General features: G+C 33.0%; 3 protein-coding genes, 2 long non-coding RNA genes, 1 other non-coding gene and 1 pseudogene across 7 annotated transcripts; 4 read left to right on the top strand and 3 right to left on the bottom strand.

The window, feature by feature from the left end:
- Window positions 1-609: 609 nt before the first annotated feature.
- On the bottom strand, window positions 610-2074 carry LOC120174509 (annotated as a pseudogene).
- Window positions 2075-4980: 2906 nt separating this feature from the next.
- LOC120174608 lies at window positions 4981-5775 on the bottom strand. The gene is made up of 2 exons (XM_039181412.1): window positions 5159-5775; window positions 4981-5073 (listed from the first exon to the last, which is right to left on the bottom strand). Exons 1-2 carry the CDS (start codon window positions 5768-5770, stop codon window positions 4996-4998), a joined length of 690 nt encoding a protein of 229 aa, XP_039037343.1. The 5' UTR covers window positions 5771-5775; the 3' UTR covers window positions 4981-4995.
- A 5921-nt stretch (window positions 5776-11696) lies between these two features.
- Window positions 11697-27598, top strand: LOC120174575. The gene is made up of 3 exons (XR_005521184.1): window positions 11697-11708; window positions 22283-22285; window positions 27434-27598. It is a non-coding gene; the product is annotated as an uncharacterized LOC120174575 (long non-coding RNA).
- On the top strand, window positions 14533-18395 carry LOC120174572 (metal tolerance protein 11). Its single transcript, XM_039181374.1, has 6 exons — window positions 14533-14883; window positions 16173-16282; window positions 16351-16596; window positions 17253-17333; window positions 17454-17687; window positions 17902-18395. The coding sequence occupies exons 1-6, from the start codon at window positions 14718-14720 to the stop codon at window positions 18259-18261; spliced, it is 1197 nt and encodes a 398-aa protein (XP_039037305.1). The 5' UTR covers window positions 14533-14717; the 3' UTR covers window positions 18262-18395.
- LOC120174732 lies at window positions 19050-19205 on the top strand. The gene has a single exon (XR_005521197.1). It is a non-coding gene; the product is annotated as a U12 minor spliceosomal RNA (small nuclear RNA).
- On the bottom strand, window positions 20266-21402 carry LOC120174574. The gene is made up of 3 exons (XR_005521183.1): window positions 21173-21402; window positions 20973-21063; window positions 20266-20883 (listed from the first exon to the last, which is right to left on the bottom strand). It is a non-coding gene; the product is annotated as an uncharacterized LOC120174574 (long non-coding RNA).
- On the top strand, window positions 24498-27440 carry LOC120174571. 2 transcript variants are annotated; one of them, XM_039181373.1, is made up of 5 exons: window positions 24498-25651; window positions 25682-25788; window positions 25873-26199; window positions 26506-26674; window positions 26763-27440. In XM_039181373.1, the coding sequence occupies exons 1-5, from the start codon at window positions 24553-24555 to the stop codon at window positions 27413-27415; spliced, it is 2355 nt and encodes a 784-aa protein (XP_039037304.1). In that variant the 5' UTR covers window positions 24498-24552; the 3' UTR covers window positions 27416-27440. The 2 variants fall into 2 exon arrangements, with proteins under 2 accessions (XP_039037304.1, XP_039037303.1); XM_039181372.1 differs by having other exon boundaries at window positions 25682-26199.
- Window positions 27599-27831: the final 233 nt, after the last annotated feature.

Below are 27831 nucleotides of genomic sequence, written 5' to 3'. Positions count from 1 at the left end.
CCTAGTTGACACATCTACCTTTAAAATTATTTGAATTCGAGAGCGAGTCGAATTCAAATATTATAATCTTCTTTTCGAGTATTGAGGTTTAATTGTATCTTTTAAGCTTAACTAACAGCAAATTCAATTAAAGAAGAAGTTAAGTACAATCGAATTTAAATTTAATCATCTATCTATACTATTATTAAGCAACTGATTAAATTGGTGTTACCGTATCGAATATTTTACATATTCATTACAATAACAATCATTTCAACTAAATTTATTCAATTTACAACATTAAATTTAAATTTTACATCTTATTTAAAGGAATAACAATTTATCTTACTAAATCATCTAATAATTTATAGTGACATTTTATCTTTATATGCTACAGAAAAAAATTACTATTCAACCTATAATAATGGTTGATTAAATTCATAGTTGTTTATTATTATTATTATTATTTATTATGAATGCACATAACCGCATGGAATTGATAAATTATGTGTAGACATTTTTAAAATATGAATAGTAGTATGGAATCCATAAATACAAATATCGATTAAGCTTCGATTTCTTTTTTGAGTGTACGAATTAAGAAACAGTAGGATCTTCTACTTATATGTTTTGTGATTATACTAGTCGGGACAAATTCGCGCTTACGTGGATTTATGTAGTTTCCCTAGTCAAGCCTAACAAAGTTCAAGCACTCATCATTGATCCAGCTATACTTCTCAGTGAAAGGATTAACCAGGTTCTTCTTAGGGTAATCATCAATACAATCTCCCAAACCCTAGTGTCCTCCAAATCATCTCTCATCACTTCCCACACACAATTATTACACATGAAACCAGCTCCAAGGCTCACCATGAACACCTTGTCCCCCTTCTTCAACCTCTTCTTAGCTTCCATGTAACTCAAAACATACCACAAACCACCTGCCGATGTGTTCCCGAATCGGTATAGTGCCATTCGAGTCGGCTCTAGATCGTATTCGCTTAGCCCTAAACTCTTACCAAGTCCATCGATCACTGCTCTTCCACCTGGATGGAGGCAGAAGTGATCGATCCCGGATTTCAGATCGAAGTTGAAGGTTAAAGCTGGTTTGGGTGCACTTGGGTTTCGGTGTTCCGTCGTCGTTTTTGTTCCGATAGTCGATATCGCGTATCGAAGCAGTTCGTAGAGTGGTAGTATTTTGGGGAGTAGGATTTTGAGGTTCCCTATGAAGGCTTTGGCTGCAGCTTTTGTTAGGCTTTTAGTGAGGAGAATCCCTGGTAGCCTTGTTGATCTTCGACCTGTATGCAACATCCGTAGGCCTCGTCGTCGTGTCCGATGTTCGTTCTCACCGCGCATTTTAACTTGAACAAGCATCGATCCTTTAAGTCCGTTTTGTTTGTTAAAAGAATCGAAGCCCCTCCAGAACGGAACAGGCAGTTCGATAACATCATCGACTTCTCCTTGCCACAATACCAGTGTGTACTGATCGATTCCGTGCTCACAACGATCGCGAACTGGTTCGCATACGTCGTGAACAAGCGTTGCACTAGGTCCACGGCTATCATGCTCGCGCTACATCCCATTCCAGATAAGTTGAAGGACTTGATATTATCCCGCATCTTGTACCTGTTTATAATTCGAGACGTCAACGAAGGTGACGGCGAAAACAACGAGACATCGACAACGAGTATGTCGATTTCCGAAGGCAAACTCCTGTTTTCGCAAAGAGACTATCGAGAGTGTCGAACATGATCTCATCCATCTCGAATGAGCGTCGGTTTCGGAAGGGAACTCTTCTCGACCATCGAGAACATTCCCCGGGCCGTAAGTCTCTTCACCAAGACCGGAGCTGACAATCGTCTTCAACAGAAACCTGTATTGTTCGAGACCGAGATTCTTGTTCCTCATCACGACTTTGACACAGGCTTCGGTGTCGAGCATCCGATCATCGGGAGCCTTGAAACACTCATAATCCAACATGTAACAATGTTGATTTCTCTTCTGGAAAAACATGTTAACAATGTAAGAGATGAGACTACAGATGAGTATGAGACATATTTTCATTAAGAACTCCATTGCTTACAGATATTGAGAGAAATATACTAATTGGCATACTCTATGCGGATTGCATGCATGTCTTTTTATAGTCCCCAAATTGGGTTATTCAAAAATACAAATAAGAATTTTAAATAAAACATCAGATATCAAAATACTATTTAATCCAAATTAACCTCGCTTTTGTTCTAAATTCGAGTCATTTAACTGTCAAATTTTATATATAAATTTGTTTCAATTAAACTTGATTCATCTAATTGATTGGACTAATTATCGAAATTCTTATCAATTTGACTTTATGTCCAAATTTTTAATTCAACTAATAGTTATTGCTATCATAATTAGCTAGCCCCATGCAAAGAAAGGGACATATTTCATGTCTAATTAGTATTTGAGTAAATGTGGACCTTTCTTATCTATAATTACTTTGTTAACGTTAATGACCTCTTATTTATAAAATCTTTTCAATAACATATGATTTATATCTTTTAAATTGTATCCTCTTAGTTATTTAATAAAATATTATTCTAAAATCAAGTAGTTACGTTAGTAATGTGTTATATCAATAGTTAAGAAAAGATTATAAATAAATATTATCTTATAATTATTTTAAACCCTTTAAAAAGAAAAATCTTTTAGGCATTCTATTTTCATTTTTTTTATTAATCTAGGGTAAGTGCAAAGTAGTATCTGCTCAAAGTAACTCTCAACCATGTGACATTTAACGATCGTGCCTCTGACATTGTCGATGCTCGAACCCGTAACCTCAAGGAACAACAACAATTCCATTTTCTTGTATGTAGTTTAATTTAGTTTAATTGCATACTTTATTTGTTATTTAATTTAAATTTTTTACAAATTAATCCCTCACCATGTCTATATTATTATTATTTGTATTAATTATTAGTATCATTATAAATGATCAATGAGTATGGTATAGACGCAAACTAAATTTATAGATATTCGATCATAACTATCCTAAAATGATCAATGATAACTTCATTCATTTACAATACATTTAAACTATCATAAAATAACTACAATGATTAATTTATTTAAATATATATATATATAATAACGATAATGCTTATAATTTTAAAAGTGAATCACACACTTAGCATGTCTAAACACATTTATATATAAAAGTTTATACATTTATAAATGATTTTAGAAGATATAGAGTGCCCACACACTTGGCTAAAAGACAATCACACGTTATAAAAAGCCTATCCTAATAAATTTATTGTGACTACTCAACTAAATCATGTGACACTCGTTTTCCTTCTTCCCAATTTTAAGATTTTTCTTTGTCTGATTGTTATTTAAGTTATAGGCTCGCGGACTTAACTCTTTGTTAAGTTTTCGTATTTTTCTTTGGCTAAATTAACCCAAATGAAATGAAATAGCAACGACGCCTTTAAGCTTGCATAAATAATTGTCTTTTTCTGATGTATCATTAAAAAATTGACAAGTTAACTAATTTTTCATTACTAAGATGTTGATCTTAGCTTTACTTTATGTTCATTTTTTGTACTTTTTTATGAAAGATGAATTAAACAACTGACCGTAATATTTTAATAAAAAAACAAAATAATATTGTTAAATTGTCACATACTAATAAATTTGATTAAAAAAATACTACTAAATTAATAAACTTCAGTTTGATTAACTAATAATAATAAATTTACTACTTCAATTATTGTATTAAATTAATAAAACCAAACCAACTGAAAACGAAAAAGAAAATATAGATTACTTGCTGGTGAGGGTAAAGCTTCGTGACCATGGACAGATCGAAGGACGATGGATTCTTGAATGAGACTTTATTTAGTAAACATTAAATGGAAATGAAGGGTTCATGAGTTTGATGGTGAGGGATGATCATAACCAAGGCCGCCACACACTCATCCATCACATATTTTCATCTAACTTTTCAATTAGGATCCCAAGTTCTATGAACGATCATAAGATATGGATTCCGATTTAATTTTATAAGTTCAATATTTTTAAAAGTAATTTAGATTCAAGTCAAGTGAGGTTCGAGTTTAAAGGAAAAAAATCTCTAATCTAGCTCGACCCTAGAATTAATCCTTATATATTTAAGGATGATTATATATATGAAGTTTTTATCTCAAAAATTAAACCGAATTTAGATTCAGTGAAATCTTCCTAAACTCATATTAGATGAGGTGAAAGATAGATGAATACAAAATTAAAGTCAAGTAGGTCCATAAACCCAACTCGTGCACATTCCTAATTTCCAACCCCTAATTTGTAATAAACAATTATTGTTTCTTTTTTTATGAAAGATGTTAAGAATCAATTTTAAGAATTAATGTAAAGTGAACTTATCAAGTGGTTTCAGTGATAAAATTGAATGTTGATCTCTAGAGGTCTTAAGTTCGAACAATAATATTTGCTGGTGTTTATATGTTAATAATATATTAAGAAAATTATAAACATATATTATATTATAATCAAATCAAACTGTTAAAAAATTAATAGAAATTTAAACTATATATGTTTATTTTCATATAGTACATGTTTAATTGACATTTTTCAAGTAACAACCTAATGATTTTTTTTTTTGGTTCAAAATCAATTGATTATATTTCAATTTTACCCAAATGACCTTAATTTATAATATTTACAATTTTTCTTTTATTTCTAAATAAGCTATAAAAAAAACTTAAAATACATTTCGACACCAAAGGCTCAAACACAATAACATAAACACCAGCCAGCAAATCACAAACTTATCGACCAAATCAAACAAAACATCATTGACAGACAGAATATCAGTTTTCTCAACGTTATATCTCATGGATAAAAAGACAGTTTGCAAAATGAAAACAACACTGGCCACTGGCCAGTCCGAAGAAGCACATCCATCAATGGGGGTAACCAAAACAAAATCAAAACATCTGAGACAATTCCATCAGCAGATTTCAGAAGATGACTTTAGGCCCTCATATTCCCCAGAAAAACACTTGTCAATACTGACTTGGACTGCAAGGAAGTCTTAAGCAGCTTCAAACCCTAGCAGGAAGTAAAACAAAACAAAAGCATAAGCCTCCATGCCATAATACAAACACAAACGCATATATATATATATGAATAATACCTCATTCATTCCCAAGTGAACTACCTTCTCTTGAAGTGCTCCAACTTCCTTAACGTTGAACTTGTGGAGCATAGTAATGATAGAAATGATAGACATTGGTTTAACAGTCAAATCATCCATTACCATGTAAGTCACCATCCCTTTCACAAACCCTCCTTCGCCGCTCGATTCACCTTTCCCGACATTCCTAGCTACAATGGGCACCTCATTCGACATCCGTGCCGTAAAATGAGGGCAAACCCTGCGTGGAACAGCGGCCATATTGCGATGATAAATGGAACACGTGTATGTTTTTCTAGGCACGTTGTCATAAGCAAGAAACATTGGGACACCAGAAGCTGAAATTGGAGCCCTGGGATTGAGCAGTAAGTCTTTGGTTTGGTTCGGTTGCATGTAACTTTCTCTGAGGTTTTGGATACTCTCGTAGATGTTTCCAAGGGAACCCACCAGGCTGTTTGTTCCGAGAAGCTTAACAACTGTGCCAACAGGTAAAGAGAGGAGGTTAAAAAGAAAATCAACAAAGTCTTTGCCTGCTTCAGCAAAGTGGACTTTATTGCTCCTGGTGTCGATGAGGAGCTTCAAGCTCACCTTAGACGCAGAATTTGCAGCCATGTTTTTTTTTTCTCCTTCTTCTTTTACATGAACTTTTAAAGCTATTACAGCTCTATATAAATAGATGAAGCTGAATATCAATCTCTTGTATGGATTCCCGAGGGTAAATTATGATATTCGGTCTCTGCCGCTCGACATTTATATCTTGGTTATTGGAAATAAGCAAAAGCTGCATGCGGAGAAACACACTCGAACTGGTTTTGCAGCTTATCCAAAGGTTAATCAATACTTTGAAAGAACCAATGCATAATTATTGAACCAATTCTAGAGTGAAATCTATAAAATACAGTTAACTAATGGCGGATTAAGAAGACCCTTTAAATCTCTACCGTTGAAAAGAAGCAGAATTATATATTAAGAAACACAAACATCTAAAATTTAAAATGAAATCAAAACATATTAAATACAAAAAAAAATATCAAGAACGACTACTCACCCTGCGCCTCAGTCTATCCTGGAAGTCTAGTGGTTCTAAAGGTGGTGTGAAAATAGCTCTAAACTGTGGTCACAATTATAACTGCGGGTGTTGCAGATATGTGATTTATTTCATAAATATTATTATAATTTTCTATTTTTGATGTGATTTGCAGTAACATTAAAAAAAGGTTACAATATGACTGTTGAAGATTTTGGGTCTGCAGGTGAAGAGTTTAGTTCGGGATGAGGGCTATGGTAGACGATTGGGGAGGGTAAGGGCGTGTAGAGTTCGAGTTATGCTTCGATGTCATTTGGGCACCGTGTGCTGGGTATGGGATACAGGTGTTGGTAAGTATTTCGTATTCTTTTTATCTATTTTTAGTTAAGAGTCCTACCAGAGTACATATACTGCTTGTTGGGCAGATTTGGGGTGGTTAATGGGTGGCCTGTAGGATGTAGTAGAACGATTTGTGAAAATTACGACTTTCTAGCTTCAATAACATAACGATCAGCAAAGCACACACTTGGTCCAACAAATAAATCAAGCCATCATTGACAGATAGAACATCCACTTTTCTCCACGTTATATTTCATGGACAAATATACAATTTACAAAACATGAACTCTTAGCAGTCCAAGTGAAGGCACAGCCATGGAAGGATAACTAAAATTATGACCCAAAAGACACTGTTCTTCAAAACGAAACCTACACATCTACTACCATTACTTAAACACCATAATCTGATTGCAGAAGATGAGTTCAGGTCTTCATATTACCCAGAAAGACACTTGTCAATACTGACTTGGTCTGCAAGGAATACTTACAGAAAAATTAAGCAGTGAGTCTTTGGTTTGGTTAGGTTGCATTTGCATGCAAGTTTCACTGAGGTTTTCGTTACTCTCATTGATATTTCCCGGCTAGGAGTGCCAATAAACTAGTTCCACAAGACTTTAAGCAATAAGCACCGGTAATCGAAAATTAGCGACACAGAGGTGGAACGTAGGCTAGGCTAGACGAGGCCATGGCCCCCCTAAAATTTAATTTTTTTAATTTTGAACCTTAAATTTTTTTTAAAATATTCAATTTGCCACCCCCAAATTTTTAGAAATTCAATTTAATTTTTTTTTTAGTTTTTAATTAAAATCCCTCTCATAATTTTTAAAAAAATTCATAAGCCTCTCAAATTTTCAAAACTTGTAGTTAAATCCTAATTTTCTAGAAAAAAAATATAAACTAAACCCTTCAAAATTTTTAAAAATATTAATTTAAACCTTAGACTTTAAGCAATAAGCACCGATAATTGAAAATTAGCGACACACAGAGGCAGAACGTAGAATAGGCTAGAGGGCGCCATAGCCTCCTAAAATTTATTTTTTTTAATTTTGACCCTTAAAAAATTTTAAATATTCAATTTGCTCCCTCAAATTTTTAAAATTTAATTTAAATTTTAAATTTTTTTAATGTTTTTAATTAAAATCCCTCTCATAATTTTTAAAAAATTTCATTAAGTATCTCAAATTTTCAAAAATTGTAGTTAGATCCTAATTTTTTTAGAAAAATATAAACTAAACCCTTCAAAAATTTTAAAATCTTAATTTAAAGCTTTAATTTTTTTTAAATAAGTTCCCTAAAACTCTATCACCAAATTTTGCCACTAGCGACACATAAAACAAAATTGCAGATATGCAACATAACCAATCCAAAATTAAGAACCAGCTTCAATTCATACTCCACATGATCATCAATACAATAAGAAAAAATAACTTGAGTGACCGAAAATGTCTTAAAATATATGATTTTAACCAATTTTTTTGTGTTTGCAAAAATAACCAACGAATTCGCAACACGAATTTGCCAAATTCGCAACACGAATTTACCAAATTCGCAACTCGAATTCGGATTTCACAACTCGAATTGGCTAATTTCGCAACTCAATTTTACAGTGTTTACCTATATAGATAATTATAACCGGTCAAAATAATGATGTTTTCAATCATTTTTTATCGGTTTTGTTAATAATTCAATTTCAAAATATATACATGATATTATTAAAATAATATTAAAATTATTATTTTGAAATTTCTGCAACTTACATTGGTTATAATTACCTATATAGGTAAACGCGGTAAAATTGAGTTGCGAAATCAGAATTCGAGATGTGGATTTGAAAACTGAGTTGCGAATTTGGCAAATTCGTGTTGCGAAATGTAAATTCTTGTTGCGAATTCGAAAATTGTATTGCGAATTTAGCTTTCGTGTTGCGAATTCGAAATTAAGTTGCGAATTCGTTGGTTATTTTTGCAAACCCAAAAAAAGTTGATTAAAATCATATATTATAATACATTTTCGATCACTCAAATTATTTTCTCATACAATAAACCACATAAAAAAACTCAAAAGTTTCAAACTTTACCTCAATTGTAGTCTCCCAAGCAATATACTTCCCTTCAGCCTTTTCTATGAACAAAGTATAACTCTCATCCACACCCAACTTGAGCTGCCATAATTAGACCACAACAATCTTAAAAAAGAAAAGAGAAGAAAAGAAGAGAAACTCTTAATTGAATTACAGGAGTCACTCTCTGAATTCACAATGATCCTCAATTCGCTAATATCAAATATCGATCTTATTCGTCTCGAATTCTTCGAAACCGGAACCCCATAAGAAAAATTAAATATAATCCTCTTGTATCTCCTAAACCCCTCCCTCAAAATCTTGAAGTTCCCTCCACGTCCAATGACAGACAAAGACAGAGCTGGGTTCACGGTCAAAGTTTCATTGCCTGAGGTAAGCTCGTATGGCAAAGGCCAGATGTATGTCAATGACTGATTTAAAAGAAACCCATAATTTACCCCAAACCCATAATTTACCCCCAAACCCATAATTTAAACCCACAAACTGAAAACCCCAAACCAATAACATCAAACAACTGTATCTGAAATGGGGTTTTTCACACAAATGCAACATTTTTGTTCCTCTTTTTTCAAGATTGAACTTTTCTTGTTTTTCTTACACAGATTCAAGGGAGAAGTGATGGAATTTGCTTTACATGTTTCTGTTTTTATAGTTAATGGTCCAGAGTAGATCTCGGAACACTATATATTTGTGTGGAATTCGTATACGTGCCATGATTTTGTGACATATGAGATATTTTCATATGATGTAATATTTTATTTTATTGGTCAAATTTGGTTTTGATACCTTCATTATAATTAAATTTGAGATCTAGCCCATATATTTTATTTAGACTTAAATATAAAATAAGTGTTTGAATTATATATTTTTTTCATTTAGGTGTTTAAAGTTTATTTTAGCTAAAATAGGTGCTTAATGTTTTCTTATCATTTTAAGGTCGATCCGTTGAAAAAACCTGAAATCCAATCATTATTTAACATGTGCCCTAATTTATATTTTAAATAATCCAAATTTCTAAAAAAAAATTAAAAAAAATCTCTTAAATTTCCCCTCACAAAAGTACTAAAATCACAAAAGAAGTAAACCTCTAACCTTAAATTCCTGAATCCATCCTCTATTGTTGTTGTTACAATGGAGTCTTCTCCTCTCGTTGCAAGATCCGTAGCATCCAATTCATCATCCATCGTTTGATTGGAAGCTTTTGCGTTCGGCATTCGACGTTTGTTGACTCGTTTTAGCAAATGAAACGAAGGTGGAGGTTTCCGATACCCAAATGGCGAATGAGCTTGAGGTGACGGAGCGGAGGTTTCTGTCAAAAGAGATATAGGTGGTTGCTTTAATGACAGAGTAAACAAAACATCAATGAGAATCAAACGGTTGAACAAATGACCCACTTATTGATAATATAAGTGATCAATTTGTTATTTTTGAAACTTCTGCGGGAAAAACAAAAGTTTACTTAAACTCTAGTGACTATTTATATAGTTTACCCAAGAATGAATTTTATTTCGATAGACCATTCCCTTGAGCCAGCTAAGATTAAAAGATAGGAGAGGTTAAATCGTAATTTCAAAGATAATAATAATTAAAGAATATTTAATCTAAAATTTGTAAGAGATAATAATAAGGATTAAAATTATTATTATACATGAGCTCAATTCTTTCTTTGTACGTTAAGAAAAATACATGAATTTTTTTAACGGCACATAAAATAATTTTTATATTATAAATTCAACGGTTAAATTTTTTGAGTTAAAATTTTAATAATTAAGTTTTATTGTAAATTTATTCAAAATTAACAAATAGTTAGTGATTTCAACATTTTGCTGATTGATATATATCAACAAGCTATTATCATAACTTTTATTAAATAATTTCTTTATGAAATTATTGGTGAACAAATAATGAAATAAAGTTATGATTCACTTATATAATATAATTTCTTTTATTATTTTACAATAATAAATGAAAATATACTCAGTAAAAAAGACAATGAAATAAACTCAGTTATTTATTTTTCACTCAATTATTTTTAAACAATATTCACTAAACATAAAACAATTTTTTTTTTAAAAATTAAGGTCAAACAATATTGAATCTTGTCAAATGATGGACTCAACAATTAAAAGAATTTGATGCCAATATCCACCTTAATATAAAAAGTTCCCAAATTGCTATATTTTTATATTAAATTATCTTTTTAGCATAATATTTCAAGTCCAACTATAGACTTGATATGGCCATGTTGGAATTACTAATATTTTAATGTTAGTATTTTTAAAAGTAATGTCATATTTTAATTAAGGTCAAAGATTTTGTCATTAGTCTTATTATACTTGATTAATAGAATTAATTCTTATATTTTAAAATGATAAAATTTATTTTTTGTAGCTTAAACTAATGATCCCTTGATTTTGTAAAATTATTCTTTTAATCCTTAAAATTTTAAGAGTTTAGCAAGTAAAATGGTAAATTTTTCTTTGGCTTCCCTTAGTTTGGAAAGATTTAATTTTACTCGCAAAAATTGTAAAGTTTTTTATTTAATAAAATGATAAAACTACTCTTTGACCCTCTTAACAATTAACAATTTAATCACAAAACGTGAATAAATTATTTTTGACTTCACCTTTGCATAGAGCAAAAATTGAATTCGATTTATTAAATTTAATAAAAAAAAATTAGATCAAAAATGAAATTTCAGAAGAATTAGTACTAAAAATTAGAATAAAATAATTAAATTTATAATTTATGCATAGTACATAAGCTAATAGAAAATTTTGACATTTTAAGTAATATTATTAGGAGCTTGATGACAAGTCAAGTTTATGATGCAAAATTTTCAAAAAAATTTATATAATTGATATTTTAACAGTACAACCATTAAATTATGTATTATATTAGCGTAGATCATATATGTTAAGTTTTGAGTAAATTGATAGTATCTAACTATTTCTTTAGGCATAATGTAAAAATTTATCCTTAATATTTATCTGAATAATCACTTTGCACTCTATTCTTTTTTAAGCATTTAAATATTTAATGTTTTAATTATAGTAAAAAGGCTTAAATATACAAAAGGTGTCCAATATATATTTGTGTTTCCAGTTTAGTGTCTAACATTTATTTCGTTCCAGTTTGGTGCCTAACATTTTATTCCGTTACTCAAAATGGGTCAAGCCGTGACGGACCGTTAATTTCCTCTGTTACATGACACGTGCCACAATATGATAATTTTAAAAAGAAATTATATAAAATTAAAAAAATAAAAATATGTATTTTTAAAAAAAAGAAAACACTTAAATTTTGAAATAACCCAAAACTTTGAAAGACTTCATTTCAACCCCTAAACCCACACCGACCGCCGCCCTTTGCCGTCGACGAAGCTTCAGCTGACCTCACCTCCCCTCGCCAACCAAAACCCCTATGAAATAATGATTGATCAAGGATCAATCGACGGCGAATAGACGTTTTATATCCCGCTAACCCTAGGATGAAAATCACAATCTCAAGCAATTTCAACGACCAATCGACGACAACTACAACGACTTATGACTAGGATGATGACAAGGACTATGTCGGCGGCAGTGCTAGTGACCAAAAAAGACTGCGGCAGTGGGCTATTGTTAGAATTTGGGGATTTTAGGGATTTTGATTTTTTTTTGTAATTTAAAAGAAATAAGGGTTTTTTTATAAATATAATAATATTTTTAATATTTTTTAAAAAATGAATTTCAAAACTACGAGTTTGTGACCTACTTGAGTAACGGAATGAAACGTTAGGCACCGAACCGGAATAAAATAAACATTAGACACTAAACTAGAAAAACGGGCATGAATTGGGCACCTTTTGTATATTTAAGCCTAGTAGGAAATATCTATTTTGGATGAAAACAAATAATTGACTAACGGCCAACTATGCCACATCGATTACGAACATTTAATAACACAATGACAAAAAATAACAAATCGATAACATAAGTGATTAAAATGTAATTGTTTTTAAACGGATGACCAAAAGTGAAAAACTAAAATTGATACATGTATCACAAGGCTCACATTAAAGGAAGATAGACTAGCACTTCGAATTAATCTACACGAACAAGCCTCGGAAAAGAACAATAATAGAACAGTCGACTTGCGACTTCTTTTTTAATGGGATCTTATTCGGTCAACATTTATTCTAGAGATATGACCAGCTGTCTTTTAGCTTTCCAACGGTTTTTGAATCGCATCAATAGGATATCAGTAACTCAAGATACATCCATTTTATTGAAGACAACTCATGCAGAAATTCTTATACGGGATTAATACGAGATTTCATAAATATTACGAATTTTCAATATTTTTATTGAATATTTATAATATAATTTAATATAGGATGATGCATTATCTTTTAGGATTAGATTTATTGTTTTATTAGAAATTAAGATTGAAATAAAACATTATTATTAGTTTATTATGAATTAGGATATAATCAAAACATTATCTTTATTCATTAGACATGTTACAACAAGGACTCCTCACCTTTATAAAGGAGGTTTAATTCAAATTTGAAAAGGAGATTTCTTTGATTAATAATACAACGAGAGTTCGTTTTTTATAAGTGTTGATTGTCTTGTGCCTTCAAAACATTCTTTTCATTAAGTTCTTTGTGAGAAAGATCTTCACACTCCGATTTGCTTTCTCCTTACGATTAGAAGAATTGGTTAGAGTCAATTATCGAGTTTGCTTAGTCAATTGCGACTAGGAGGATTCGTAGGACAACTATCATCGAATTTCCATTATCATCAGCAGCAGCATCCTTTATCAAAAATAAATTTGATCAATCTTAGAGTTTACCCTAAAAAATATTATAAAAGGAAATGTGTAACTAATATATTATTTGTATCGAATGCAAAAAGTTTTTCTAAATTGGTAATCTAAGTACATGTCCTTAAAAACCTGTAGTTAAATTATCAAGAGATATTTATTGTCATTTAATTAGAATTTAACGAATACCATCTATAAAAGAAACGTGTAATTAATATATTACTTGTATTGAAATAAAAAAGTTTCTCTAAAATGGTAATCAAATCACCTTGAAGTATTGATGCCTATTGGCACCATTATAGTTCTATTACTTTAGGGGGTGTTTGGTTTAAGGATTGTGGGATTCTCATAGGATGGAAATCTCACATTCTCATATTTAGTTGGTCGGGAATCTCATTCCCGGTAATGTTTTATTACCAATAGTAGATTTTTTGGGTATATTACCGGGAATGTCATTACCTCCCTTCCCTTGGGTATTGTAACATTACCGGCGTTTTGGACTAAAATGCTCTTAATTTTTTTCTTCAAAAATATCATTCTTCTGTCATTGAATAATAAAAATTCTACGAAGGTTAAATTATAAATTTATCCTTAAATTATTTTAGATTTACAAAAAAAATCTATAATTAAAATTTTATATGAAGTTCAGGGGTTAAAAAAATTTACCCTTTCATTAAACTTTTTTTATATTTTTAATTTTGTAAAAAAAATTATATAAAATTCAAAAATCGATATCAAATAGTAGCATTCCGTTTTATAATTTTTATTTTTTTAATAAAAACAAATATTTTATATTTAGATTAATGATAAGAATTTAAAATATTACATTATATATAAATTATTCAATTTAGTTAACTATACGAATCCTAGTGTCCTGGACCGTATGCTATCATTTCAGTAGATAAAATCCCGTGGGACCGTCAACTTTTTTCATCACTTGTTGCCAGCAGAATTTCGTGGCTCAGATCTTTTTGGCCCTAATATTCTACTTGGCTGATGATACCACATGATTGATTCATTTTTTTACACCATCTCGACCGCCCACGTGTATCTCCCAATTCCCACATGTAAACCCGACCTCTTTATAAATCTATCACTTCACCTCACGTACCCAACTTTCCCGGCATCCGGTCAGCTAAAATCAGCCGTCGGAAGATTTCAACATTCCCAAAATACCCTCCTCGTTTCATCTAATTTCCAATCCATACCCCTTACTGAAACTGAAATAAGCAAACGAAAAAAAGAGAACAAATCTCGAGCTTTCTTTGGGTCTTATTTTAGCTTTGGAGCCGTGAAAAGGGACAATGGTAGAGACGGTGGCGAGTGAAAGCGACGAAGAGCTGGCGCTGTTGCCACATCAGAGCAATGGTGACCGCTCATGGCGGTTGAACTTCGATGGTTTCCAGTTATCTTCTGAACACAAAGACAAAAAGCCTCCTCGTAGCCTCCATGATTGCCTTGGGGTCTTGGGTAATTTTCAACCTTTTCTTCTTCTTCTTCTTCCTATTATAGTTAAAAAACAGTTTTAATATATTATTAGTATACCCTTGTTTTGGTTATAAATCAGTAATATTACTTATTGGTATTCATAGTTTTTTCCCTTTGGGTATCTGGGATCTTGTGTATTTAGTTTAACAAGTGCAATACTCTTTTTTTATGCTAGTTTGTGAATTTACTTAAATGGGTGTAACTGTTCTGTTTATTTCCTTCAATGTTTTTGGGGTATCTGGGATTTTATTTAATTTAGGTTTAATAAGCAATATTCGATTCTTTGTCGAGCTTTGCTTTGAAGTTACCTTTTCATTTATTCCTTGTGAATGGCTATTATGTGTTTTTATTTTTCAGTGTTTTTGAGCATCAAAATGGGTTATTTTAATTGAAAGGATTGTTCCTGTTTGGTCTTTAAATGTGAGCTCTAGCATGGTTTTTTTTATGAACCAAAAGAATTATTAAACCTTGCTGGGTGTTTTTCTTGGCTCAAGGAGGTACGTGAATATTGTATTTTTATGTTGTTTTTATATGGATTTGCTTAGTTTGATGTTTTGCAAGGAAATTATGGTGAAAAGCTTTCTTATGTTCTTGATCAAGTGAAGATTGATGATTGGATTTGCACTTTTTTTAGGTTGATGTTATGTTAAATCCTGTTCTTTATGTTTTTTCTTTTGTTGAGACTTGAGAGTTCGAGTTTGAAGTTTTCCAAGTGTAAAGATTGCTAGCTTTCTTGATAAAGTGAAACCGAAATTTGTTAGTTGAGTTCCTAAAAAAGCTAATGCGTGTCTGTGTACTTACAGATGAATTGTTTGTCGATTTTACTTTAAAGTGTATATATTGAAGTTATGAAGATTGAAGTGTCTAGGACTTTGTTTTCTTTAGCTCCACTTTGGAAGGAATAAGTGACTTCAGCTCTTTCGAATTAAACATGTATATGGAGTTTATTCCATGTTTCTTTTTCTTTTCTGAAATTTTTATGTTCTTTGTTCATCTTGCCTTTTCTTATACCATGCATAACTAATACTTTCTTTACCTTTTTGTATATAATAGTTTTGCTGTGAGTGGAAAACCAAGCTAGTGGACAAATCTTTTAGTCGGAACCGAAGATTTTATGCATAGCTTAGTTTGTAGTCTGAGCGCCTTTTAAACAATGCTCTTTGGTGAATGTGCAACAGATGCTGAATTGTTCTTCTATCGACACACCATTTGCCAATGAACAAAATGGAGTTATAATAATGCATCTAAATGGTTCTCTTTGATGGTTTCAGGTCCAGAAGACAACGTGGCTGAATACTATCAGCAACAGGTAGAAATGCTTGAGGGTTTCAACGAAATGGATGCCTTAGCTGAGCGTGGTTTTATTCCTGAAATGACAAAGGTTTGAATAATTCTCTATAGATAATGTTTTTAAAGTAGTAGACTGAACTTTGTTGTTGTGGTTGGCAGGAAGAGAGGGAAAATTTGGCTAGAAGCGAGACATTAGCCATTAGAATTTCCAATATCGCAAACATGGTTCTTTTTGCTGCTAAAGTTTATGCTTCTGTCAGAAGTGGGTCATTAGCTATAATTGCCTCCACATTGGACTCTCTTCTTGATCTTCTGTCTGGATTTATTCTCTGGTTTACTGCATTCTCCATGTCAACACCAAACCCGTATCAGTATCCGATTGGAAAGAAAAGAATGCAGCCACTGGTCAGTATTCTTGCTATACCTTCTTGTTGTATTAATTCCTTGATCGGTTCTAGGGCGTGATCAATAAGTCTCATTTCCCTATGTTACACCAACTCTTCATTTTCTGGAAGTACCCTTGTTCACCACCTATGTCTGACGTATATCTAAACATGGTACGAGGATATAATCCCACCTAGAACCCTCCAAATATATTGGATCTTGAAAAAGAAAAATTGAACATGCCTATGAAGACATTTACCTGTGCACGAAACTCACACTCAAGTCTGAGTAACATACACTTCCTAGCTAAGTTTATCTGACTGCTTTATTTCCATTGGTTGTTATTATTTGGCTAACTGGTTTTTTCTTTAATAAAGAATCCCTCACCCCCACCTCAACACACACGGAATCGGGAAACACTATCAGATAAGTTATTTAAATCTTTGAGTTCTTTGTTCTATTAGTAAAAGCCCAATGTTGGATGCAATGGTAAGATGTATTGCACCTCAAGTAAGAACTCACGCTCAAACCTTCGAGATTCCATTGTTGGATGGGACAGTCACGAATCCCGAACATGGATGGTAAAACAGACGTAGAACATAAAAAGACAAGCTAGTGTTATGAACCGTTGAAACCTAATAACATTGAAAAGTTAAAAACTGGTAAATTTTCTGCAGGGTATCCTTGTTTTTGCCTCTGTCATGGCAACTCTTGGACTACAGATAATCTTGGAGTCCGTACGAACCATGGTTTCAAATGTGAGTTAACTACGATTATGCTTTGAAGTTCTCTTCTCTATTCAGTAGATCTTTTCTATTTTTGAGGTTGACTGCTTAGTATTTTCATATGACAATGGCGTCTTCCTTGGTTTTGCCCAGGAGAATGAATTCAACTTGACGAAAGAACAAGAGAGGTGGGTGGTTGGGATTATGCTTGGAGTGACCCTGGTAAAGCTTCTCCTCGTGTTTTATTGCCGCACCTTTACGAATGAAATTGTCAAAGCTTATGCCCAGGATCATTTCTTTGATGTTATTACAAACATCATCGGCCTAGTTGCTGTGCTACTCGCTAATTACATTGACGATTGGATGGACCCTGTCGGAGCAATCATCGTAAGTAAAACCTTATCTCGCATCTCTTGCCTTTACTTTTGGTTGTCACCGGAACTCGCTAATGACAAACACGTCAGGCTAATGCCAATAACTTATAAGATCAGTTCAGTGCAGGGTTTTCAATGGTCGATGACCATATCGAAAATCATTAAGAAAACCAAAGAAACGTTACCATGCTTTTATGACTCAATTGAGATAAACTTGAACAATGCAGCTGGCTCTGTACACTATCCGGACATGGTCGATGACAGTATTAGAGAACGTGAATTCATTGGTGGGAAGATCAGCAGCACCGGAGTATCTTCAGAAACTGACATATCTATGTTGGAACCACCACAAGGCCATAAGACATATCGATACCGTGCGAGCGTACACCTTCGGGTCACACTACTTTGTGGAGGTTGACATTGTTCTCCCGGCAAACATGGAATTGCAAGAAGCACATGACATTGGAGAATCACTGCAAGAGAAGCTGGAGTTACTGCACGAGATAGAGCGTGCGTTTGTTCATCTGGATTATGAATTCAGTCACAAACCTGAGCATGCACAGGGCACATGCCTTGTAGACACATAACCCTAGGATGATGTCGTCGTGTTATGTTTCCTGTTTGTTTGGTTTTTTTATTTCTTCTTCTCTCATCCTTGCCAACAAATAATATATGTTGTATATGCTTGGAGAACTGAGCTATATGGAAGCAACTTTAACTTTATGGTAAATATTAGTAAATGCATTTGATCAAAAAAATACATTAGTAAATGCAAATTTTTACTAATCTTTTATAACCATGCTATTTGACTCATTAGTTATTTAGTCTAGATTAAATGTCAAAAATTTATTATGAGATGATATTTTCAGTTCAATTTTATTCATTTATAGTTGTATTCAAACTTTTACATATAGCGATCTCCGACCTAAACCGAGAGATCCTTTTGAACTTATCGAAATCCGGTGTCTTAGAGTTGATTGGGAAGGAATGGTACTTGAGAGTGCATGATGCAGTCCAAGTTTGCCTCCAGCATGTTCAGAGCATAACAGAGCCTCCCAAAGCATCAGATCCATCACACGAAGGAAAACCCAATTTTCCAAGCTAGAATCAGGTAATAATACTAACAAGCCTTTGGATTCGGCGCACATGATGACCCTTGATTGGGGACATTGTTGAGCCGAAGGTCTTGAAACTTGCTTGCATCCCAAGCAAAGTCCAAAAACATAAAGTTCTCTCTTTTTAACTTGTTTGATCTTGTTTTGCTCGACAAAAGAAGGAAAATTTGTTGACGCGCTTTTATCCAACATCGTGAAGGAATAGCAAAGCCATAGGATGTTGGGCGCTATAAATATAGAGTGGGTGGGGAGAGAGAAACTTGCCTTAAACTAATGAGTAAGGAAACCAAAGCGAGAGGTGGGAGCTGCTCGCCGCGTCTAACTCAAAAGGTGCGCAAGAATTTATGGAGGGGTAATAGGCTGGCTCAGCGTTGACGCTGCGTTTACTTTGCGCAGAACTCGCTCGAGTGTGCCTCCCAATTTTTGATAACCCACCCCCTAATTTCTATTCTAAATATTTTGTACAAACTGACGTAACACAATACTGGTACTATTAACATATGTCATGTTGTCATTTTGTATATATAGAACTTATCACGTTGTGATAAATATTGACCGTTAATCAATTAAAAAATATTGACTTTCGTCTAATAAAAATTTATGAATAAAATTCCTTTTAAAAAACAAAATGACTATTCAATCAACTATTAAATATATTTTTAGCATTATACTTGAAATCAATACAAATACTAAAATTCAATAATTTCTAGATTAACTTACCCTGGTTAATTTTCTCCTTTATTGTAAGAAAACATTTTTTGTATTTAAAAATATTACAAGAATTTTAAATTGTTTTTAATTACTTGATTTTTTTAAAATATATTTATAAAATATACTTTAAAATTTTATCAATGGATAATATGAAACACCGTTTAGCATTAGACCCCAAATTTACTTATTATATGACTGGAACAGCTAAGTGTTTATCTCGTCTTTGCCAAACCCTCAACACACTCCATTGCTGATATGTTCTGAAACACCTAATGGTCATGCATTGACCTTCGGCGCCCATCTGGATATGAAGTGTTCCTTCGCGGCCTGCGTCTTCAGGAAGGAATCCCGGGAGAAAATAGCCTGCAAATGTCCAACACATTTGAACATATGAATATAATCCTCTAAGAATTCCCCAAATATACGAAAATTTCGAAATTTATTAAACAACACCGACACGAGTCCGTGTAAATCTTAACAGCCGTCTAGCTATCATCACTGATGTATGAGGATGACCCATGTTTACAAGCATATTTTTCATTATTCTTCTTACATGGGATGAGCCTCAAATCATACCCTGCTTAAGGTCAATGAGGTATGATCATGCCCTCATGCCATTGCAACCTATGTTAGCCGGAGTTGGGTGCGAGTGTCGGATTTAGGTCCTCTACGTATCCAAGAGTCGGAACAACATGGATTCTAGGGTACAATATAACATACATCATTATGCATATAGTGGAAGCATTGCATACCTTCATGTAATCGTGGACGGAAGTCAAGCTTTCAGGTACAGTCCACTTCTTGAAATGGCCGAGAGCGATCTGAAGATGGTATAGCTTTGGTCCCAAAGCTAAATCGGCAGCGGTAATCTTTTTCGCCGGCAATGAACGGACCATGATTCATATATCATATAGCTCGAAAAATCAAGAAGACTCGCATGACAAAAGATGCAACGGTTAAAGGAACGTCCAATTTATCATCACTTACACGTCCCTTAAGATGTTCATCCAACGCCTTCAGTTCATCAACCAAAGCCTGCTCGGATCCGTCATTTGCATATTTGCTCTTCAAAATGTGACGAGAGCTCCAAATCGGTCGTGACTTTCCACCCAAACTAGAAGGGGTGAATCACCAATGCAGACGAGCGAAACTTATTCCCATCGACAAAAATCAAAGCTCACAGTACACAAAGGGATAATCATAGATGAAATTAAAGAGAATATAAGGTGAGAAACTGCATACACAGAGGCAGATTCTGGTGGTGTTTTGAGAGAAGGCTCAGGAAACTTGTCTTCAAGAATTCCAACAATTACATCAGAATCAGCCATCCATTTGTCATCAAACTTCACTGGTACCTTTCCTTCCGGACTTGTCTCCTAAAACCTATCAAACCAAATGAAAAAATGAATCACAAAGTTCATAATTTTACAGTAAAAATCACAAATTTACAGCAACAACTCCAAACAATATACCATTGGGGTTTGTCACTGAGATTGACAAGGTGCAACTTGTAAGGAACCTTCTTTTCCTCCAAAGTAAGAAGAATCCTTTGGCAAAAAGGACCTTGAAAACATAATACAAAATCAAACTAATCAAAATCACCCGAAAAATGAAAAAATAAAAGCCTTTTTTTTACAAACACAATGATTAATGATAGAGAAAGAGAGCATACAATCTCCAAGAACATCAGGGGCACCAGCAGCAGCCTTAACCAGGGATTTAAATGGCGGTATGTGATCGCGATAGCGCCAACGATATAACGGTAGTAGTGTCATCTGAAAAGGCTATTATTTGATCGTGACACCCACAATAACACCCGTTATACCCATGATACAACGATCACGACCGAGATTTGAACCTTTGGCCTTCACGCAGATATCCAAAGCCTTTTTTTATTGGTGAGATGAGAGAGAATAGGATGGAAGGGTAGGGATCAGATATGGTTTTCATAATAAATTAAATGGCAAAATGTAATAAATTCCAAACTCCCAAAGTTTTGGGCAACCTTGACCTACTGAATATATGGAAAGGGTCATTGTCCCTGTTATTATCATTATTTTTTCATTTGGATTAAGACCCAACAAATGGTAGTTTCTTTCCAAAAGCTTCTTCTACTTAAAGTTCCTATTGTCCTATCAGGCATCAGCTCTAAGTTTATAGATTCTTTTAGGTTTAAGCGTAAAGTACACAAATAATAGTCGGACTATGGGACCTTATTTTATTGTATAATCTTATTATAAAAAGTTATAACATGACCCTCAATTATAGAATCCTACTCTGTTAAGTCTTCTAACTATTAAATGTTATAAAATGATCATTTGACTATTCATATATTTCAAATTCGTCATGATATATTAAAAAATTAGTAGCCATATAAGTCAGACGTTAACTTATTGATTGTGACATGATAAAATCTGATCCCAAAAATGTCTGAGTTGTATTTCGTGAATCGACTCTCTGTTTATATATGTTGTTGAGCCAGTGCTTGGAACATTATGTCGTCAACCAATGTTTGAAAGTAACGACGGTGCTAGTAGATATAATTAAGATATAATTTTATTATATATCAATCAACAAGTTAACGTTTAATTCAGAAGACCGTCAATTTATTAACGAAAAAAGACGAGTTTGAAATATATGAATAATCAAGAGATCATTTTATAACTTTTAATAGTTGAAGGACTCAATAAAATAATCCCTTATAATGAAGATATCATTTTGTTAAATTGCTCAATTATTAAAAGTTATATATTTATCCGTTTATTCTTATGTTCTAATTAAGCTCGTCAATTTTTTTTGTTAAGAAGGTGATGGTTGTTTAAGTTGAATGTTAATATGTTGATTAAGATATGATAAAATTATATTTTAATGATGTCTACTAGCACCGTCGTTACTTTCAAGCACTACTCGACAACATAATATTTTAAGCATTAACTTAACGATATAATGTAAACGAAGAGTTGATCCACAAAATATATCTTAGAAGATTTTATTATATCTTAGTCAACAAGTTAACGTTTGACTCAAATGACTACCAATTTTTTAGAAAATGATGGATTTAGAGCATATGAATAATCAGATGACCATTTTATTACTTTTAATAGTTGAGAGATTCGAAAAAATAATATTCTATAATCTAAAGATCATTTTATAACTTTTAATAGACGATAAACTAAACAGAGGATCACCTTATAACTGATAATTATTTATCTACTCTATTTTTAAATTAAATATTATACAAGCCTATTACAAAAGTGATTATTTGATTTAGCTTATTCATAACACGAAGATTAAATTTTATTTTAAATCACCTTTAACAAGTCAAATCGATTCCAAGAAAAATTTACAAACTCGTCATTATGTTCAAAATTCGTCATTTTTCTTAAAAAATTTAACTGTCGTATGAGTTTGACGTTAACATATTGATTAAGATATAATAGTCGTTTGAGATTATGAGATTAAATTTTATCATATCTCGGTTGATCATTTTGTAACTTTTAATTGTTGAAGCACTTAAAAAAATAAATTTCATTATATAATTTTAATAGTCGAAAGACTCAATAAAATAATATCTTATAATCAAGAGATTATTTGTATATTTTATTTAGTATTATTGTGTTACTAAAACTATAGAAACATAGCTCAAATAAAAAAATTCAGGCCAAAAACAATATTAATAATAACATATTATTATTTAAAAAATTGATTTATACAAAAATAATAATTTATTTAAATAAAAAAATATAGATACAAAAGAAAATAAAATTATGGTTTTTTATTAATAAAAACTAAAAAAAAAGACCATTTCTTTTGGTGGCGGGAAACCCGCAGAGAAAAGACAGTTCATATTCGCGGGTAGCAACGAAAAGACAACAAGAACGCGAAATATATGTCCCTACAAAATACAAATACCACTCCAGCATTCATTGCCTTTTCTTCAAAATCTAATCCTCCATTTCTTCATCTCTTTCCATCTTAGATTACATCTCTAAAAACCCATTTCCCAGAAATTTGTTTCTTCTTTTTAAGAAATATTTGCGTGTAAAATTTGATTTTTTTTGTATTATTAAAAGAAGGGTGTTTGACCTACCAACTTGTTCTACATGTCCGCTTGTCTTTTTGTTTCGTGAATTATAAGCAAGACAAAAATCATTTGATCCTTTGTTTTAACCTTTATTCTTTTAAAATTGTAATTATCAATCAGTGTGAGATGAAAATGATTCTGATGGACTTGAGCATCTAAACCCTAAAGTCAGACTCAGAGAACCTCTTTCAGAGAAAAGTAAAGGTCAGATCTTTCTTCCTATTTTCTTCCTCTTCTTTGTCTGGGACTTCTCTTTCTTGGTTTTCATTTTCTGGGTTTTTATTTCTTTCTTTTTGGTAAACTCTAGCTGTTTGCTTTGTTGAAGTTGGGTTCTTGTTACTTGACACCAGGATTAAATTGCTTTTATTTTTATGGAAGTTTCCTTTCTTGTTATTTCGTAAAATTTGATTAAAATTGTTGAGTAATTAGGTCTTTTAAGCAAGAACAAAGCTTGAATATTGCATTTGTGAAGGCAGAAAACTCTATTAGAATGATAGTATTTGATTCGGATTAATCAATAAAAGACAATCTCTTTTCTAAATGATGGGGTTGGACTTTTTTAACATGCTATGTTCTAATTATTACTTTGACAAAGAAAGGTTATTTTTTCAATGATTTTGTTTCTTATATAGTTATTGCTCTTAGTTCTACTTTGTTTCCATTTATGAGTTTTCTATATATATTTTGCGTGTTAGCTTTATCAGATGCTCATATGACTGCTTTAATTGAATTCTTTGCTGCTTTAATCTTTTGTCTTTTTCTTATTAAATTCTTGAAAAAATTAGTTTATTTGAATTGGAGGAAAAAGAATGTTTCTAATTGATTGTTGTTTCGATTAGTTTGTTTTAGTGGTAAATTTCATGAATTTCTATGAAACTCTTTTTGTTTTCTTTGTATCAGATTGCAGATGCACTTTGGCATTTTGAGAATGCAATTAAACTAAGGGAGTAATTGCTTGTGTTGACGAGATGTCGAGAAAAACAGAATCTAAACCGGCTACACCGAGTGTGATTGCAAAATTAATGGGACTTGATGAACTCCAATCTCAGAAACCTGCCAATAAGCAGAGAAAGCTTCAAAGAGTGCTCTCGGAGAATTATCTGCGAAAAGCTGCTTCGATAGGCGCTTGGGAGAAGCGCTCCTTTGGTGAATGCAGTTCGTTTCGGTTCAGTGTTGAAGAGACAAAGGGGTTCAAGGATGCGTTTGAAGTAATAGAATCAATAGAGATAGAAAAGGGAAGAGTAGACTTAAGATGGTCTCCAGAACGAAATCATATCAAAGGATCAGGATTTGTGTATTCTAGACAGGGTTGTTCTGAAAATGGTCTCGGGCAACCAGATTATCTGATCACCAAGCATTTCTATGATCAAGAAAATCCTAAGGTGCTTCAGAAACTCGAGAATGGTTTCGTAAAAGATTCTCGAAGGGAATACAGATATGATAGTACTTCTATGGTTCCTAGATTTCATTTGGATTCAAACAATGAAAGATGCCCTTCCTCTAGAAAAATTGTCATTTTGAAACCAAAGCCTGGAGAGGCTGAAACCGATAAGAAACACCAAGGGTTCCTTGGTAACGGAAAAAGAAATTCGCATGCTCAAGTTAAGGACACCTTTTTCGATGGTGTAAAATCCTCCACTCGTAGATCTATCCCTTCCTCTGAAACTTCTTTTGAGCCGCCAAGGTTAGGATTCAGTGGTGCTCAAAGTCTTACAAAAGAGCCAGAGTTCCTGATAGTTTCTTCCCAAAATAACTCTGATGTGAACAACTGGGACAAGCCCTCATGTTATGACTTAGGCGGATCACATGTGGCTCAGGAAGTGAAGCAGCATATCTTTGAAAGATGGAGGGTGACTGAAGACTTTCGGGAGATCAGACTTACTTTTGGGGGTAGGGGCAGAAGCAGATCACTTGGTGAAATGCTTGCATTGCCGGATCATGCTAAACGTGCAAACTTTCGTGGTCCCTTTGGCATTAGCAGTAAAGATGGCTGGAAAAACAATGCTATTGGAGACTTGAAATCACAATCATATTCTACATCTGTCGGAAGTGCTCTAACCAAGACTACTCCCAAAGCTTTTCATGTTGATTCGTATTTGACTACTAGGTCAGTGTTTCCTTGGTCTATAAGGAAGTCATTTAAGCAGGTTTCCAGTGGGAAAGATTGTTCGAAACAAAGAAACTTGCGATCCAACTGCAAGCAGTTTCGATCTAGTCCAAACCTAGAATCAGAAAAGAACCACTTGCTAGGAGAGAATTCTACAGTTTCTAAAAATGAAATCAAGCAGTCTCAATCTAGTCCAGACCTAGAATCAGAAAAGAACCACTTGCTAGAAGAGAATTCTACGTTTTCTGAATATGAAATCAATCCAGTTGATCAATGGAATGACTTCAAGGATAGAAAGATGTCTGCTGAGGATTGTATGGTACCTGAGATGTACTCAGCTTCATCTCAAAGCATAGTCTCTGATATGATGGTTTCTGTAGAAACTCCGAATGCTGCTGCCAAGTCTACCGGAAGTCATAACCAGCACCAGTTTGTATCGACAGACTGCACTATTTTGGAGAAAGACCATAATTCTTCTTTTTGTATCTCTGATGCTTGGAGTCAACAGGTTCGATGTTGTTTTAATTTTCCAATTAGTTTGATAGGATTAACAAATACTAGTATTCGTTTTGGGTATAGTAATCAATCTGCATTACTAAATTTAGTATATAATCTAGTAATTTACTTTATCACAGTCAAAATGTGGATGTGCAAATACAGTTGATGTAAGCATTACCTGTGCACTGTATCTTGTGATCGAGACATCAAACTTTTAGTTAACTTTTTTTGGATGTGTTTGTTATTCTAATTTTTCAGCTTGGATTTTGAGCCTTTCATTGCCTCTAAGACATGGATTTCACTGTAATATTTGCAGGAAGATATATCAATGAAAATATCTGAAGAGTGCGGCACAGACCCTGACTTTCTAGCAACCTTGGAGACTGCTAATCAGCCCAGTCCGGTTTCAGTTTTGGAAACACCATTCTTAGAAGGGAATTCATTGAGCTATAAGTGCTTTTTGAGTGTCACCGATAGCTTAAATGGTTAGTAAAACAGAAGGATTACTTGACCTCTTGATTCTTTGCCCCACATTTTATCTATTTTAACTTTTTTGTTCTTGTTTGCTAACAGATGTGAAGCGGCAACTTGAATTTATAAAATCGGAGTCAATTGAAGAATACTCTGAAGGACCGGGAATGATTGTCTCAAGTGACGATGAAAATGATGCAGTAATTGAGCCTTTGAAGGATGAAGGAAATGAATATTCAACTAAGTTTGGAGTTGCAGAGAGTAGGGATTTATCCTATTTTGTCGATGTCCTAACCGAGGCGGGTTTTCATAATAGAAACCTGGATATACTCTTTAACAGATGTCAATCCCTAGAAACTCCGATAAGCCTGTCGGTTTTCGATACACTAGAGAAGAAGTACGGTGAACAGATATCTTGGAAGAGGCCAGATAGGAGGCTATTTTTCGACCGCATAAATTCAGGTCTAATGGAAATTCTGCAGCCATGCTTAGGAGTCCTCATGTGGGAAAAACCTGTTGCAAGAAGGCTCAGTTATTCGCAGAACTCGAGAGAAATTGTGGAAGAGCTTTACAAGTTATTGGTTAGCCAAGAAAATGAGGCCAAAGATGAAGAAAAGGACTCATCAGAGAAAGTTTTCAGAAAAGACGATGGATGGTTATCCCTAGGATATGATATCGAAGCAATGGGTAGAGAAATAGAGAATTCATTGATTGATGAACTAGCAGCAGAGATTGTTACTTTGTTAGCCCTATAGATTTGGTTTTTTCAAAAGATGGTTTTGACACATTTTTACATGCATCATCAAGACCAGAAGCGAGTTTTTTTTTCTTCTTTTTTCGCATTCGAATGTTGCATTTTCATGTCAATGAGAAAGTGAGAGAGATGTAAGAAAATTTTTGGTCTATGTAATTCATATTAGTGAATTGGTTCATTCTTTGCATTGGTGTGAAAACTGAAAATGTATGCATGCATATGTTATTGTATTGTTTGTTTCACAAAGAAAAAAAATGCGAAAAGAAAACAGATTCTATGTATATTCTTCCTCTTTTTTCCAGATGATTGTGTTCCTTTTTAACAATTTGCTGTAAATATTTGTGGACTGCCATTGATGACTGTGAAGAACTCTTCAAGAAAAAGAATTATATTCTGCAATTTTGATACATATAAATG

The sequence above is a fragment of the Hibiscus syriacus genome, unplaced genomic scaffold, assembly GCF_006381635.1.
Source record: "Hibiscus syriacus cultivar Baekdansim isolate YM2019G1 unplaced genomic scaffold, ASM638163v2 tig00112114_pilon, whole genome shotgun sequence".
Lineage (NCBI taxonomy): Eukaryota > Viridiplantae > Streptophyta > Magnoliopsida > Malvales > Malvaceae > Hibiscus > Hibiscus syriacus.
Note: the sequence above shows the minus strand (reverse complement) of the source record. Positions and strands in the feature narration are given on the sequence as shown.